Source organism: Brachyhypopomus gauderio, chromosome 1 (genome assembly GCF_052324685.1).
Source record: "Brachyhypopomus gauderio isolate BG-103 chromosome 1, BGAUD_0.2, whole genome shotgun sequence".
Lineage (NCBI taxonomy): Eukaryota > Metazoa > Chordata > Actinopteri > Gymnotiformes > Hypopomidae > Brachyhypopomus > Brachyhypopomus gauderio.
Window position 1 is genome coordinate 15,487,414 of NC_135211.1, and position 13,324 is coordinate 15,500,737.

Below are 13,324 nucleotides of genomic sequence, written 5' to 3' on the forward strand. Positions count from 1 at the left end.
TTCACATTTATATAACATTTAACAACATTTCTACACTTTTAGACAGAAAAATTATACAGTAAACCTTGCATTTTCATAAAACTGTAAATGTGATTTGTTGGCAATTTGACAATTCAAAGTTTATTTACAAACGTCTTATTGTTATATGTTTGTATTGTTATTGTTACCCAACAGGCATTTAATGGGCACTGATACAACTTTATAAATACTTGGGGGGAAGCTACATTTCTACAACATACAATGTTGTATAATATTTCTGATAACTAAAAAATTAAGTTTGTGAACAGACTGTAATGGCCTCACCTAGGACTGGTAAGCAGGCACCAGAGGGAGACACGCTTGTTCTCCTGGCTTCTTAACTTCTTTGAGCTTTGTTCAGTGTTTTGGTGACAGACTAGGTTGGTATTTGGGGTACAGATCTCAATAGCTGACTCTTGGGTTTCTTTCCTATCTTGCCTCTGCTTCTGGAGGGCTTTTCCCCTCTTAAATCGTCTCGGGCCTCGCCAAAGTTTCCTCAGCTCTCAGGACTCCTCTTATCACTCCAGCCTGTGCCTCCTTTTTAGGGGAAAGCTGATCAACACAGTGCTGTGTTGCTGGAGCACTGGCTTGGCAATCCTGAGAGCAGCTCCCATCCTGCCTGGGACCTTCTGTTCTTCTCAATGGAGGACGGCCTGCGTATGTTAGCCCGGGCTAATTCCCACACTTTCCTTTGCTTTTGGGAGTTCCATAACTCTGCACCTGGATTCTAATATTAGCTATTAGCTGGTGGCCGTCCGTCCTGAGAGATTTGGCTTCAACTCCACTTAGGTGCACTTCCTGGTTGCAAAATATTGCCGACTCATGCTGCATACTGAGCATTGTCACTGCCTAAACCTCCTGTACCTCCCGGGCTCTATTCTCCCTGGTGCTACTCGCCTCTGGCATTTATTCCTTACTGAATAAAAGCGGCGTTATTCTGCATTTGGATCCTTCTCTGCCTGGTCATTATGCTACAAAGGCATCTGTTAAGTTAGGGCACTTGCAATGATGAGTTACTGGAAAGAATAAAATTCCTGTTTGATTATCTTGTATTCTCCATTAGAACTGAAACCTTCCCCTTTATGGTTCAGGTTCACTGCACTTTTCATTTCCATCAGCTAATGCTTTTAGACTGCAATGTAAGAAACTGAAATCTCATCTTTTAATATATAAAAAAAACTATTTTAAGAGGTTATAGAAACCTGTTTCTATAAAGAGAAATCTAATATTATAGATGACTGACCACTCATAGGGGATATTTTTCACTCCATGAAAATAATTCAAAATAAATTCTTGAGTTCTAGTACATTGATTCATGTGGATGTTCAAGGATCTCTGATCACTAGAATGATCAGTAGAATATCTTCACTAATTTTGCAATAACATGTTGTTGATGTCATATCTATTGACCACACCTTAGTCAAAATCATCTCAAAGAATTCATTTGTAAGAACTGAAGGAACAATACTTAGATATATGCTTATTACACTTGATTGTGTCTAGATAACATATTGTTAATTCAGTCTCATTTAAAAGCATGCTGTGCAAAATTAAGGTGTCATTTGTCACACCCGCTAAGGGCAACTCCACATCTCACCACAAGAGGCCGCTGTCACCAGAGTTTTAAGTTCCCCTTCCCTGGTGGGTCATCTTCTCGGCTGAGCTGTTTTTTCCTAATTCAAGTTGTCCACTGTATATTAGGCTCTCTCTCTCTCTCTTCAGTTCATGGTGAAGTCTTGCACTGACCTTCTAGTTTGTAATTCTGAGTGTTTGTTGATTACAGTCTGCCGGTCCCTGATATCTGCTTTGTGCTTGCGGTTCTGGTGTTCTCCCTATTTGTCTGTCTGGATATGTTTGTGCTCGCTGTGTTTTCACCCTCTGACCCTGGATTACTATCCTGGGCTTCTGCATGTGTTTGCTGCTCTCTTCCTTTCAGATGAAGTGCTGCTCTCGGTTCCTCACACTCCTCTTAGACATGCTGGATTACTGGCAGTAAGCTGCTTTCTCAGCTAAAGGGGAGTTGGGCATCCTTCAGTGGGTTTATGCATTTATGGGTTTGTCTTTCCTTTCTCTTTTCCTTCTTCTTCTTCTTCTTCTTATTATTATTATTATTAAAGTCAGAGGTGGTATAAAACATCTATAAAATGAAGCTGTTTGTAGTTAGTAACATGATAAATGTTCACCAGTCACAGGAATGTGTGTTATTATTACAAAATTAACCCCTGAAGGGTTTGACAATGGCATGAATGGCAAATGCACTCACACTTTGGCTGTTAATTTGAGAGAAACCATCACATTCTTTGAAGTTTGTTAAGGACTGCTCCAGGGATAGTTAATGTCCTCTGTCTATTAACTACCAATATGTATGAACATGATATGACACTGAACATGACCAAGGGCTTAATATTCTATTTATTTGAAGGTTTTCTGGAATTGTTTTTATAATTACGTAGTCAGTAAAGCACGGCCGACAGCAGCAGAGAGCCCTCTCAACAGGACAGTCATATTTCTCCTCTCATCATCTCCTGCTGCTTAACAACTGGATCTGTGACTTCTTCTCAATTCCTGAAAGATGAATAAACAGATCAAATGATGATGATGATTGTTCAACTTATATAGCGCCTTTCAAGATACTCAAGGTCGCTTTCCAATTTTAACACAGGTACAACACTTACACTACCAATCACATACTGGTGAGAAGCAGCAGCCAATTGCACACAGAGTACTCTCTTCTGGGATCCACAGCCCCCTGGGGGACTGAATGGGGTGCAGGAAGGGGAGAGAGGACAGACCCTAGTGACAGAGCATCATCCACCACTGGGCATACAAACACACACACACATTCATGCACAGAGACTCAGACAACTGCTTTTTATTGAACATTAAGACACACAGTCACACTCAGGGAGAATCAGAGAGGGCCAATTTACCAAAACCTCCATGTTTTTGGACTGTGGGAGGAAACCGGAGACCCCGGAGGAAACCCACACAGACACGGGGAGAAAATTACATGGAAACAAATTATCAAAACCCTTCATTCAACCCTTCATTCATTCAGGCAATCCAATATTTGTTACACACCTCCACACAACTGTATGACTTAAGACCAGATTTCTCCCTCTTTACAGATTCAGCATAAACCAAAATATAAAAATACGCATTGCAAATTACTGCATAGTGAACCTGATTCTTTATTACTCTATGAAGTAATTAGGAGTGAATATGGTACTCACAGCACATGTAGAGTCTGTTGAGTCTGGTGATGTCATTCTGACTCATCTGTGTTGCCTGGCCGATGGGTACATCGCTGTTGGGGATGGGGACCATAGTGGGCTGACCATTATTAGAGAAAGCAGTTCTGAAATGACAAATAACAAAATCAATTCATACAAAGGTGGGACAAAGGCATTTCTGAGTCATTCTTTTACTCTTTAGTCTTAATTGCATAATCATACATAGGATCGATTTATTTTAACCCTATTTAATTGTCATTCCCTTATTTACTTTTATTGCCCTATGTTAGCCATTTTTAATTATTATTCACAAAGTCTGTGTAATGGGTAGCTTGTAGTGCTAGCAGACGACCACCAGAGGGACGCAATGAGCCAGCAAACAATCAGGAGCTTGTTAGCCTGATTTATGTCAGGTTCGCAAAGTTCTGTCTTTGGGAGGTCTTGGTGTATGCTACATGCAGACAGGTTTTGCTAAATGCTAAATGGTAAATGGTAAAGTGTGAGGGACTGTGTTTCTTGTGTGTCTCTTAAGTTGTCCTTTCCAAGGAATTTTTCCCTCAGTCCTTGGGAGTTGTTTGGCTGTCTGTTTTCCTGTCAGCCACCTCCACCTCTCTAGTAGCTCTAGGGTGCCTGCCAAGACCTCTAGTCTGGTGTGGAACTAGATTTGAGTCATGGACAGAGGTGTGTATTCAAGTATTCAACAATTTTACTCAAGTAAAAGTACTGTTACTTGAACCAAATTTCAAAGTAAAAGTTAAAGTATGCATCCAAAAATTTACTTGAGTAAAAGTAAAAAAGTTATTTGATTATAAGCTACTCAAGTAGTGAGTAAATGCAGAGTACTGTCTCGTGTCAATAAATTACATGGAATTACTGGAAACAATAACTTTTAATGATAACAAAAATAAGTGTAAAATGGAGACAAATTTAGTATTATATCGCGATTCTTATAGCGCATTTCCACACGGGCCTGCTTGGCGCGGTACGGTTCGATTCGCGACGGTTTGTGAGTGTTTCCATTAGTACCAGGTACAAGTTTGCCGATACCTTCAGGTACTTTTTTCGTACCTACTCGCTCGAGGTTCTAACCGTTCCAAAGCGGAAAACTTCTGTGACATGGAAGAACAGCATGACACTGATTGGCCAGGGAGTGTCGTCACAGGTTGCGTCACAGGAGAGCGACTCCTCCGCTATCGCCATCTCGTCCATTGTTGTACAGTGTTGTGGTCGCATACAAATGATGTCACGACACTACAACCCGCGCGCCAACAGCGACTCCACCCACATTGTGGTGGTCCACCATTGTAATGGAAACACAACGCGACCGTACCGTTCCGTTGCGAATCGATCCGTACCATTCCGTGCCACGCCAAGCAGGCCCTAGTGGAAATGCGCCATTAGTTAGACTGTTTCCTTTGTGTGTGACCGGGACCTTGGTCCACCTGTAAAGCCATCCTGTTTCTGGTTGAGCCACCTGAGCCTCACTTCTCCACCAGGCACTCTTCCTAGCCTTGAGCCATGCTCACATGCTGCCTGTGTCCCGGGTTTGAATCCTTGTTCAGTTGAACCCCAGTATGTTGGGTTTTCCTCAGTTTGGGTTTTAACTCTTTCTGTTCTCCTCTTCCCTGTTCCACCTCATCAGCATTTCAGTCCCAGTTGGAGGGTTTTTATCCTACCGAGATACCCCTAGGGGTGCAGCACCGATGGGCTTTCTTACCCCAGTTTTCCCCCGCGGTCCTGACGTCTCATTTGTAGAACTTTTATTTTCACAGTCTTAAATATTGTCAAATCAAGAGTTCTAATGAAGTTTTGAGTCAAACATTTATATAAACTATATCACTGCCTTATAAGACGCTGTTTCCTGACATTAGCTTTTAGACTATAAGGACGTATGAGAAATGTTTTACTCTTCTGAACATTTTACATGTACACTCCTGAAACACCTGTTTGACAAAACGTGTTTTACATATTCAAACAGTCAGCTGACCAATCTGAGACACACTGCTCACTGCTTTGAGGAGGATATTGCTATTACTTAAAGTAATTAAATAGATTAAATATAGATAACATAATGTAATGCAGTATTCAGTAACTCGGCCTGCTGGGAGCTGTTGTGCTCTTAAGCCCTATTGAAAGTCATTTGTAGTTTTATACTGTAGATACATCCAGAATCTGAGCATGAAGGTACTTTTAAAACAAATGGATTCCCATGTGGTGTGATGGTGCGTGGGATACGTGAACACAGGGTCAACAGAGCGGAGTGCCGACCTGTGGTACTGCATGACAGAGTTGTAGTCATAGGGCGTCCCCTGATTCAGAGTGTTGATCTTGTCAAAGTTGTACTTCATATCTGTTGTGAAGAAAAACAATTAATGGTCAACTATTCAAAAATGTAACCCTTCCAAGGAATTAGAGACAGACCAGAGACTGGAAAAGTGAAGCCTCCTGCAGTACAATTTTAACCCCGCCCATTCCCATGTAAGTGAATGGGCCAGACAAGAAAATTTGAATTTTTATTACACGTAAAATAAGTTTTTTGAGCAATTATATTTTGTCAATTCTATAAGACCTCATTGCGTTAGTATCTCTCCCAGTGTTTTTCTCTACGATAAACAGATTTTATAGAAGTTATTAAATGTTACTTAAAGTAGGGTGACCATATTTTTATTTGGGAAAATCAGGCCACTTTGTGTGTAAGTTGTTGAGCGGAGGGGGTGGCGAACGTAAGTTGTTGAGGGGGGGGGGTGGAGAACGTAACACTCCGCTTTAAAATTAATTCTCCCGTCTCGATTCGCCAGTACGATGAGGCTCAACTGATGAGGCTCAGGGATTCCGTGTCATGCAGCGCCGTGCCCAGGGTCCTAGTGCCTGTACAATTAATGGCCCGATGCAGGTCATTTAAAAACCAGTCAAAAAAAAAAAAAAGACATTTCCTCATTTAAAAAAAAAACCCAGGACGCCGGACGTGAAATACGGACATGTCCCGAGAAATACGGACATTTGGTCACCCTACTTAAAGGGGTGTGGCGATAAGGTGATTGACAGTTAATAGCTGTGTTGATTGACATCTAATACCAGACGCTCAAATGTGAACGCGCTCAACAGCAAAACTCCATCAAAACTCAACAGCAGTATTAAAACCTTTTACCTTTATTTATTTTGTAAAACGTCAAAAGTGTCTTTAGACCACATCTCAATGTCTTGTTCTGCAGTAAATTGTTGTAACAGACCATTAGGGTCAAGTTCTTTCGGTAAATAGCTCAGTTAGATATTTGACTAGCTAGCCAGATGTTAGCAAATTGTGCTAGCTACAGGGTTGCCAACTCTCACGCATTGAGCGTGAGAATCACGCATTGAGCGTGAGAACCACGCATTTGACTGTCTTCACACGCAGTGGCGGACTTAGCAATTTGGGGGCTCAAGGCCAATTTAGCTAGGGGTCCCATCAACATTAATATGCAAGAAATAAGTCAGCTAATCAGGGGGCCCCTACAGTGGGTTGCAGTGGGAGGGGCCCAAGGCAGTTGCCTAGCCACGCCTCTATGCAAAGACCGCCTCTGTTCACACGCCACACATCCGATTTCTCACGCCGAAAAAAAAAACTAGTTTATTTACCTCTGATCCATATCTATGATCCAATGAGTTACTAGTTCGCTCTGGCGCCAACCACTGGCGATCGATCGATAGCGATATAATACTTAATTTGTGTCCATTTTACACCTCCCCCAGTAACAATTTATGCCCCCGCCCCCCGTCAACAATTTACGTTCGCCACCCCCCGTCAACAATTTACACTTGCCACCCCCCCACCCCCCAGGTTCGAATCTCACTCCAAGTGATCTTGAAAAGTTGGCAACCCTGGCTTAGCTACTTCATAGTTTAGCAAATTTAACGAAATGTAATTGAAGCATAGACCGTGTATACGTGTCTATGTGTATACACCAGAGACCGTATATATATATACAGTATACACATACAAGATTAATTATGTATATATAGTTGAAGTCATTCACATTAAACCTCATCAAACTAACTGTGCAGTCAGTGTCTGGTTTGCCTAGTGAAAATTGCACAACACATATGCCAACTACAAATACATTGTTTATTCTTTAGCGCGAAGATTAATTTCAGTTAGAATGTCTTGTGCTAAGCGCGATTCAAACCAAAGGATTCTTATTCAGCATAGGAATAATTACCTTCGCGCTATAAAGAAAGATAAATTCACGGGTTGTAACTTTTGAACTGCTTCTTGAAGCTGTGATATACAGATGAGCTGGCCAAGCTGGATTTCCTTGGAAAGGAGAGTGGGGGTCGGCGCTTCAAACGCGTACCATGTCATTAGCAAGACAAAGGGCACTAATCGCCTCACAGCGGGGAGGTGGGCTACTCGGTGGCTGATTTTCCTCGCGAAGATTTTCGTGCCGTTTGCAGTCCTAGGTGAAACAATATCTTTGTTCAGTAGTAGCTAGCTAAGTGGCACAGTCCGTATGCACGACCCCGTCTATATTGGTGGGCATATCCTAACGAATGTGATCAGAGTTGGGGCGGAGATACTGTCCTGCCTACCGGTTCTAATGTGCATGCTCTGGATCCAATTTTCATCTACTGCGCAAGCGCATCTAAGATGGCAGCGTCCGTACGGCCATCTTGGTGGCTTCAAAAATTCACAATGGGAGACAACGGTGACGTACCATCCATTATATATACGGTCTCTGAGACAGACACATTTATCTCTTATTTAATCATTCTTGAGCTTTCAAATTTGGACTCACTATCATCAATGTTCTCCCAGACAACACGGATGTGGTCGTCACGGTCACTGCGAGACTGTTCGTGGTTGAAGCCCAGAGCATGGAGCAGCTCATGCTGGATGGTGCTGTGGTAGATACAGCTGTTGCGGTCCAGAGACACTGTCTGAGCATAACCACGGCGACCCACACTAGAGTAGCATCTGACAAAGTGACAAAGAGTAAAACTTCACAAACATTTTCTTTGTTTCTTTGTTGAAACTTTGTTTTGTGTTCTACCAAGATTAATGTTAATGTGAAATAAAGTTGAATAAAAAAATCACTCTAAAAATGACAGATATAGTTATAATTAAAAATCTAAACATTTCAATATTTTTCTAAATGATTAAATCATCATTCTGGATCTGATTTTAGGTCTTTACTGGTTCCTTATTATTCTGAGTCTTGATCAGGTTTCCTGGTCTTAATGCTGGTGGTCTCCACTCCTGTGATACTTACCCACTGCGAGACTCAATGCTGAGGTAGTCCCTCTCGTTGGAGCGGGGGTAGAAGCGGATGCAGGACACAGAGGAGAAAGAGTCCAGACCACGCTGGATAACCTGCAGCTCACGAGAGGCTGAGGGCACGAAGGACACAGATTACAATTAGGACAGACTAGAATTATAATAGAATTACTTTTTTCCAAACTGAAACAGGAAAGAAACTCTACCTCAAATAATGTCAATTGAAATCACTTTATATCAGTTCTAAAATAGCAGAAGACCTTAAAGATACATGATACCCTGTACTATGGTTAGAATAAATATGATCATATATAATCTAGCATTGCTAATATGTTTATTAATCCAAACTGACATAGAAAGAGTTATTATGTTCCTCACAAAGTAAATGCACAAAGAAAATGTTAAAGAGTTGTGAGGACACATGGTGCATTTGCGTACAGACGTACAGAAGTGGTTGGCGATGACGTAGGGCACGTAGACTACACCGTCAGTGGCCTTGGGCCACATGCAGCCTTGGGCGGTGCAGGGGTCAGCGTTCCTCTCATCGTTTTCATCATCAACTACAATGTCTCCAATAACCTTTGGCTCATCTGCATCACGAACTAACACACACAACAGAGAGAATGTGTGACTTACATTCAGCACAATCATGAACAGCCTGCTCTGTGTATATAAAACCCATTTAAAAGCATGTGGGGGGGGCATGATTAGAAAATGAATGCTATGACTGTACTGAGAGGAATATCAAAAATGTACAAAAGATAATATTATGATGTGTACATGTTATTAAAATATGTCATGGATAGTCATGAAATACTACAGTACGCTTGGCAGTCTTTAAAAACTGTGTGTAAGTGTCTGTGTGTGTGTGTGTGCATGTGCGTGTCCACACCGATGCCATTGTTAGCTCTTTCCAGCAGCTCTCCCACAGACAACACTAAAAGTGAATAAATTAATAAAATAAGTATCTCATACAACTAAAAACACATTTTATAAATATGCATTAAAAATCTCGAGCATTGACTTACCAGGCTGCACACCAGCCATGTGAACACAGATGACAGACATGATAGAGTCTCGTTATAAAAGAGTAATGTGCATGTGCTTTGAAACTTTAAAATGTGTTTGTGTGTGTGTGTGTGTGTGTCTCACCTCCTCCTCAGCTCTAACAGAGAAGACCAGCAAAAGGGTCACAAGACCCACTGTCACTTTGTACATCATTGCTAGACACCTGCTGGAGGAAGCAGTCCATGGTTGTATATTACACATCGGTTAGGTGTGTAGAGTATTCAACAATTTTACTCAAGTAAAAGTACTGTTACTTGAACCAAATTTCACTCAAGTAAAAGTAAAAGTATGCATCCAAAAATTTACTTGCGTAAAAGTAAAAAAGTTATTTGATTATTAGCTACTCAAGTAGTGAGTAAATGCAGAGTATTGTCTCGTGTCAATAAATTACATGGAATTACTGGAAACAATGACTTTTAATGATAACAAAAATAATTTATTATAAATAAATATAAATAATATGTAATAATAAATTATAAATAATATGTATTTTTGTTTGTTCCTAATTATTAGGTCTGTGACACTTCTAAGTGTTCCACAAAGGCACTAACTGAGGAGACTGTCAGCCAATACGTGTAGCTACAACTTGATGCCAACGGAATCAATTTGTAGCAAACTTTGGTTCAACTGAATCATATATTGCTAGTGTGTACATTCACAGAGTTTGAACTGGTTTTTAGTATTGCACTGTGTTACATTTCATAATTACATCATACAAAAGTTATGCTTCAAGTTGTAACAGAGATATAGCATTACACAAAGAAGTCAAAATTATAGGGCAAACTTATCACAACGTGTTTCCACAAATTTGACATCGAGTTCTTGTAGGCTGAAATGTCCACACGTTTTGGCAGACACAACTGACAGCGCATTATATAACTGTCCTTTTACATGTTTGTAATGTAAACATTGGCTGTATGTGAGGTCGGGGTGCCCAGGAGGTTTTTTTGACACTTTTTATTATTATTTTTTTTTTTAGTACTGTTTGCTGATAAAGACAGAAAGAAATAGCACACAGTAACCCATAATATCGAGAGAGAAGAGAAAAAAAAGACAAAAAACAATTCTACACACAATAGTCTTACTACACAGTCCAAAGAAACAGCTAACTTATGAACAGAAAAGAGAAGAAAGGGGGATCAAGATCGTAAGAAAACATTCAAAGCAGTACATTCCTCAATGGTTCGAAGTGCCTTTTGTTTGTCTGAGTCTTTGATTGTTCGAATGTATTACTTGATCTCATTGTGAAAAGCAATAAAATGTGGCTTCCTTCCAGATAATTTGCAACAATGAATATGATATTTTGACATTAACAACAGAAGGTTTATCAAGTAGCCAGTTTTTTCTCTGTGTGCAGTTTTTAACAAGACCAAACTGTACTGCATTCCACGATAAGACAAAGTTTTTTTCTGTTACTGTCAATAAAATCACACATTTCTTGCCAAAATACATTAACAAATGGGCAATACCAAAACAGGTGAACAACAGTTTCAGGACATGTATCACAAAAGCTACAGTTAGTTTCTATATCTTTCTTGAATCTGCATTTTATAAAAGATTGAGGCACAAACCAGATGCCTGAATTACATTAATGGCTACAGGGATCTGGCCCTCTGTAACGTGGCTCGCGCCACGGAGCGAGAGGACGGACACAAGTGCTGAGAAGAGCGAGATTTATTGAAGGACATACCATATTCATCGTCGTAGTGGCAGGCAGGGGTCATAACAGGAGAGCCATCAAGGTTGGACAGGTACAGGGGCATAATGACACGGAAAGTAACAAACGAATGCAGGGCAACACGAAACCGAGAAACAACATAAACGGTCAGACATCCAAAACAACCGACAACCAGACTGGGGAAATACAGGGACTATATGAACACTGAACTAAACTAGGAACAGGTGGGGACGATGATGACAGGGGCGTGGCGGACAATCAGGGAATCTCGGAGACAACGAGCGGGGCAGGGTAAACAGGCACAGAACACAGACACGAGGGAATCCGGAGTGACAGCTAAGGGAGGGGCCGCGGCCATACGTGACAGTACCCCCCCTCAAAGCATGCCACTCCGGGGCACGCAAGGGCAGACAGGACAGGAACCAGACAAAACAGGACGAGGGACCTGGGGCATGGCAGGGATCGGAGACAGGGGAGCAGAGACTGGCCAGGAGCCGGGTAGGGACTGTGCAGGACAGGGGACACAAGGAGACCGGACAGGGCCAGGGCGAGGCATAGGAGCAGGGCTGGACAGGACAGGACCGGAGACAGACACGGGAGCAGGGCCAGGGAACAGGGCGGAGACAGACACGGGAGCAGGGCCAGGGAACAGGGCGGAGGCAAACACAGAGGCAAAGACACCATGGACTACGGAGACAGGCACAGGCACAAGGTGGGTTACGACTTGGGGAACAGACATGGGGACAGGGACAGAGAGGACACCACGGGAAACCGACACGGGAACAGGAACACAGACCTTGACAGACACAACCACAGGGACAGGGACCAAAACAAAACCAGGGATGGGACCAGGGAGCAAGGGGAACACGGGCAACGGAACATAGGAGGCACAGGGCGGAGCAGGGGGAACACAAAGTCCATGCCCGACAGGGGGCAGCACAGTCTCAAGGGCAACAGGCGGGGTCCGCCGGCGTGCAACGGGAACAGGCGGGGTCCGCCGGCGGGCAGCAGGGACAGGCGGGGTCCGCTGGCAGGCAGCGGGGACAGGCGGGGTCCGCTGGCGGGCAGCGAGAACAGGAGCCGGCAGGCGGGCAGCGGGAACAGGCGGGGCCCGCTGGCGGGCAGCGGGAACAGGAGCCGGCAGGCGGGCAGCGGGAACAGGAGCCGGCAGGCGGGCAGCGGGAACAGGAGCCGGCGTGGACGACCCCTCCTGGGTCGCGGGGACAGGCACAGGCGTGGACGAGACGTCCTCGGGGGGCGGAACCACCGGGCTGACGTCCTCGGGGGGCGGAACCACTGGGCTGACGTCCTCGGGGGGCGGAACCACCAGGTCCTCGGGGGGCGGAACCACCGGGCTGACGTCCTCGGGGGGCGGAACCGCCATACTGACGTCCTCGGGGGGCATGTCCACCATACTGACATCACCGGGGGGCTTGTCCGCCATACCGACGTCATTCCAGGTTACAGCCAGCCACTCTTTCGTCGAGTGGCATGTACGACCCCCAAAAAAATTCTTGGGGAGCTTTCGGGGGGTAGCTTCCGGGAGTAGCGGAGGGAGGTCCTCCTCCGGCGAGACGACGACCTCATGCGCTGTGGCGGCGGAGCTCTGAACTGGGGGCGTGGTCTTCCTCCTTCCCTGGTCCGGTTTGCGCCTGGAAGAACATACAGACACAACTGCTTCTCGGTGGCTTTCCTGGTGACTCCGCCTCGTCTGAGGTATCGGGAGCTCACAATGACTTTTGAAAGCCAACCGAGAGCCAAGCCAATGCTCGTCTGCACATTCATTCCGTCTGCCCGAATCTCGCGCTACAGGTTGCTCCTCCCTATAGCGTGTATCGAGTCGGGCAGACACATAGCGCTTATCAGGGAGCTCGTCGCAAAAGCTGGAAACCGAAAGTGATTTCGCTTTGTTTTTACAGCGACGAGACTCCCCTGTACCCACAGCGCAAGGGGAATTCCTGTCTCTGGTTCGTTCACGCTGTAATACCGGAGAGTCGAACCGAATTAAACCAGCCAACATCTCATTACAGCGATTGAACTTACCAGAGTCTCGCTCTCTCGCTGTGTCCTTGAATG

General features: G+C 43.8%; 1 protein-coding gene across 8 annotated transcripts; it reads right to left on the reverse strand.

Moving 5' to 3' along the window:
* Positions 1–2,422: 2,422 nt before the first annotated feature.
* LOC143526782 (low choriolytic enzyme-like) lies at positions 2,423–9,630 on the reverse strand. 8 transcript variants are annotated; one of them, XM_077021398.1, is made up of 10 exons: positions 9,531–9,630; positions 9,395–9,439; positions 8,949–9,104; positions 8,498–8,615; positions 8,024–8,202; positions 5,520–5,601; positions 3,252–3,376; positions 2,949–2,969; positions 2,710–2,835; positions 2,423–2,583 (listed from the first exon to the last, which is right to left on the reverse strand). In XM_077021398.1, the coding sequence occupies exons 1-10, from the start codon at positions 9,568–9,570 to the stop codon at positions 2,537–2,539; spliced, it is 939 nt and encodes a 312-aa protein (XP_076877513.1). In that variant the 5' UTR covers positions 9,571–9,630; the 3' UTR covers positions 2,423–2,536. The 8 variants fall into 8 exon arrangements, with proteins under 8 accessions (XP_076877513.1, XP_076877550.1, XP_076877523.1 ...); XM_077021443.1 differs by having other exon boundaries at positions 2,446–2,583; positions 2,694–2,775; positions 9,531–9,628; XM_077021417.1 differs by having other exon boundaries at positions 2,446–2,583; positions 2,694–2,835; positions 9,531–9,628.
* Between the last annotated feature and the right edge of the window lie 3,694 nt (positions 9,631–13,324).

Excerpts from the sequence above, each read along its gene's own strand:
- LOC143526782 (XM_077021398.1), bottom strand. The coding sequence starts at position 9,570 with ATGTCTGTCATCTGTGTTCACATGGCTGGTGTGCAGCCTG. Across the intron at positions 9,440-9,530 it reads CATGGCTGGTGTGCAGCCTG|TGTTGTCTGTGGGAGAGCTG; the intron begins GTAAGTCAATGC and ends ATTCACTTTTAG. Across the intron at positions 8,616-8,948 it reads CGTCATCGCCAACCACTTCT|CCTCTCGTGAGCTGCAGGTT; the intron begins GTACGTCTGTAC and ends TCGTGCCCTCAG.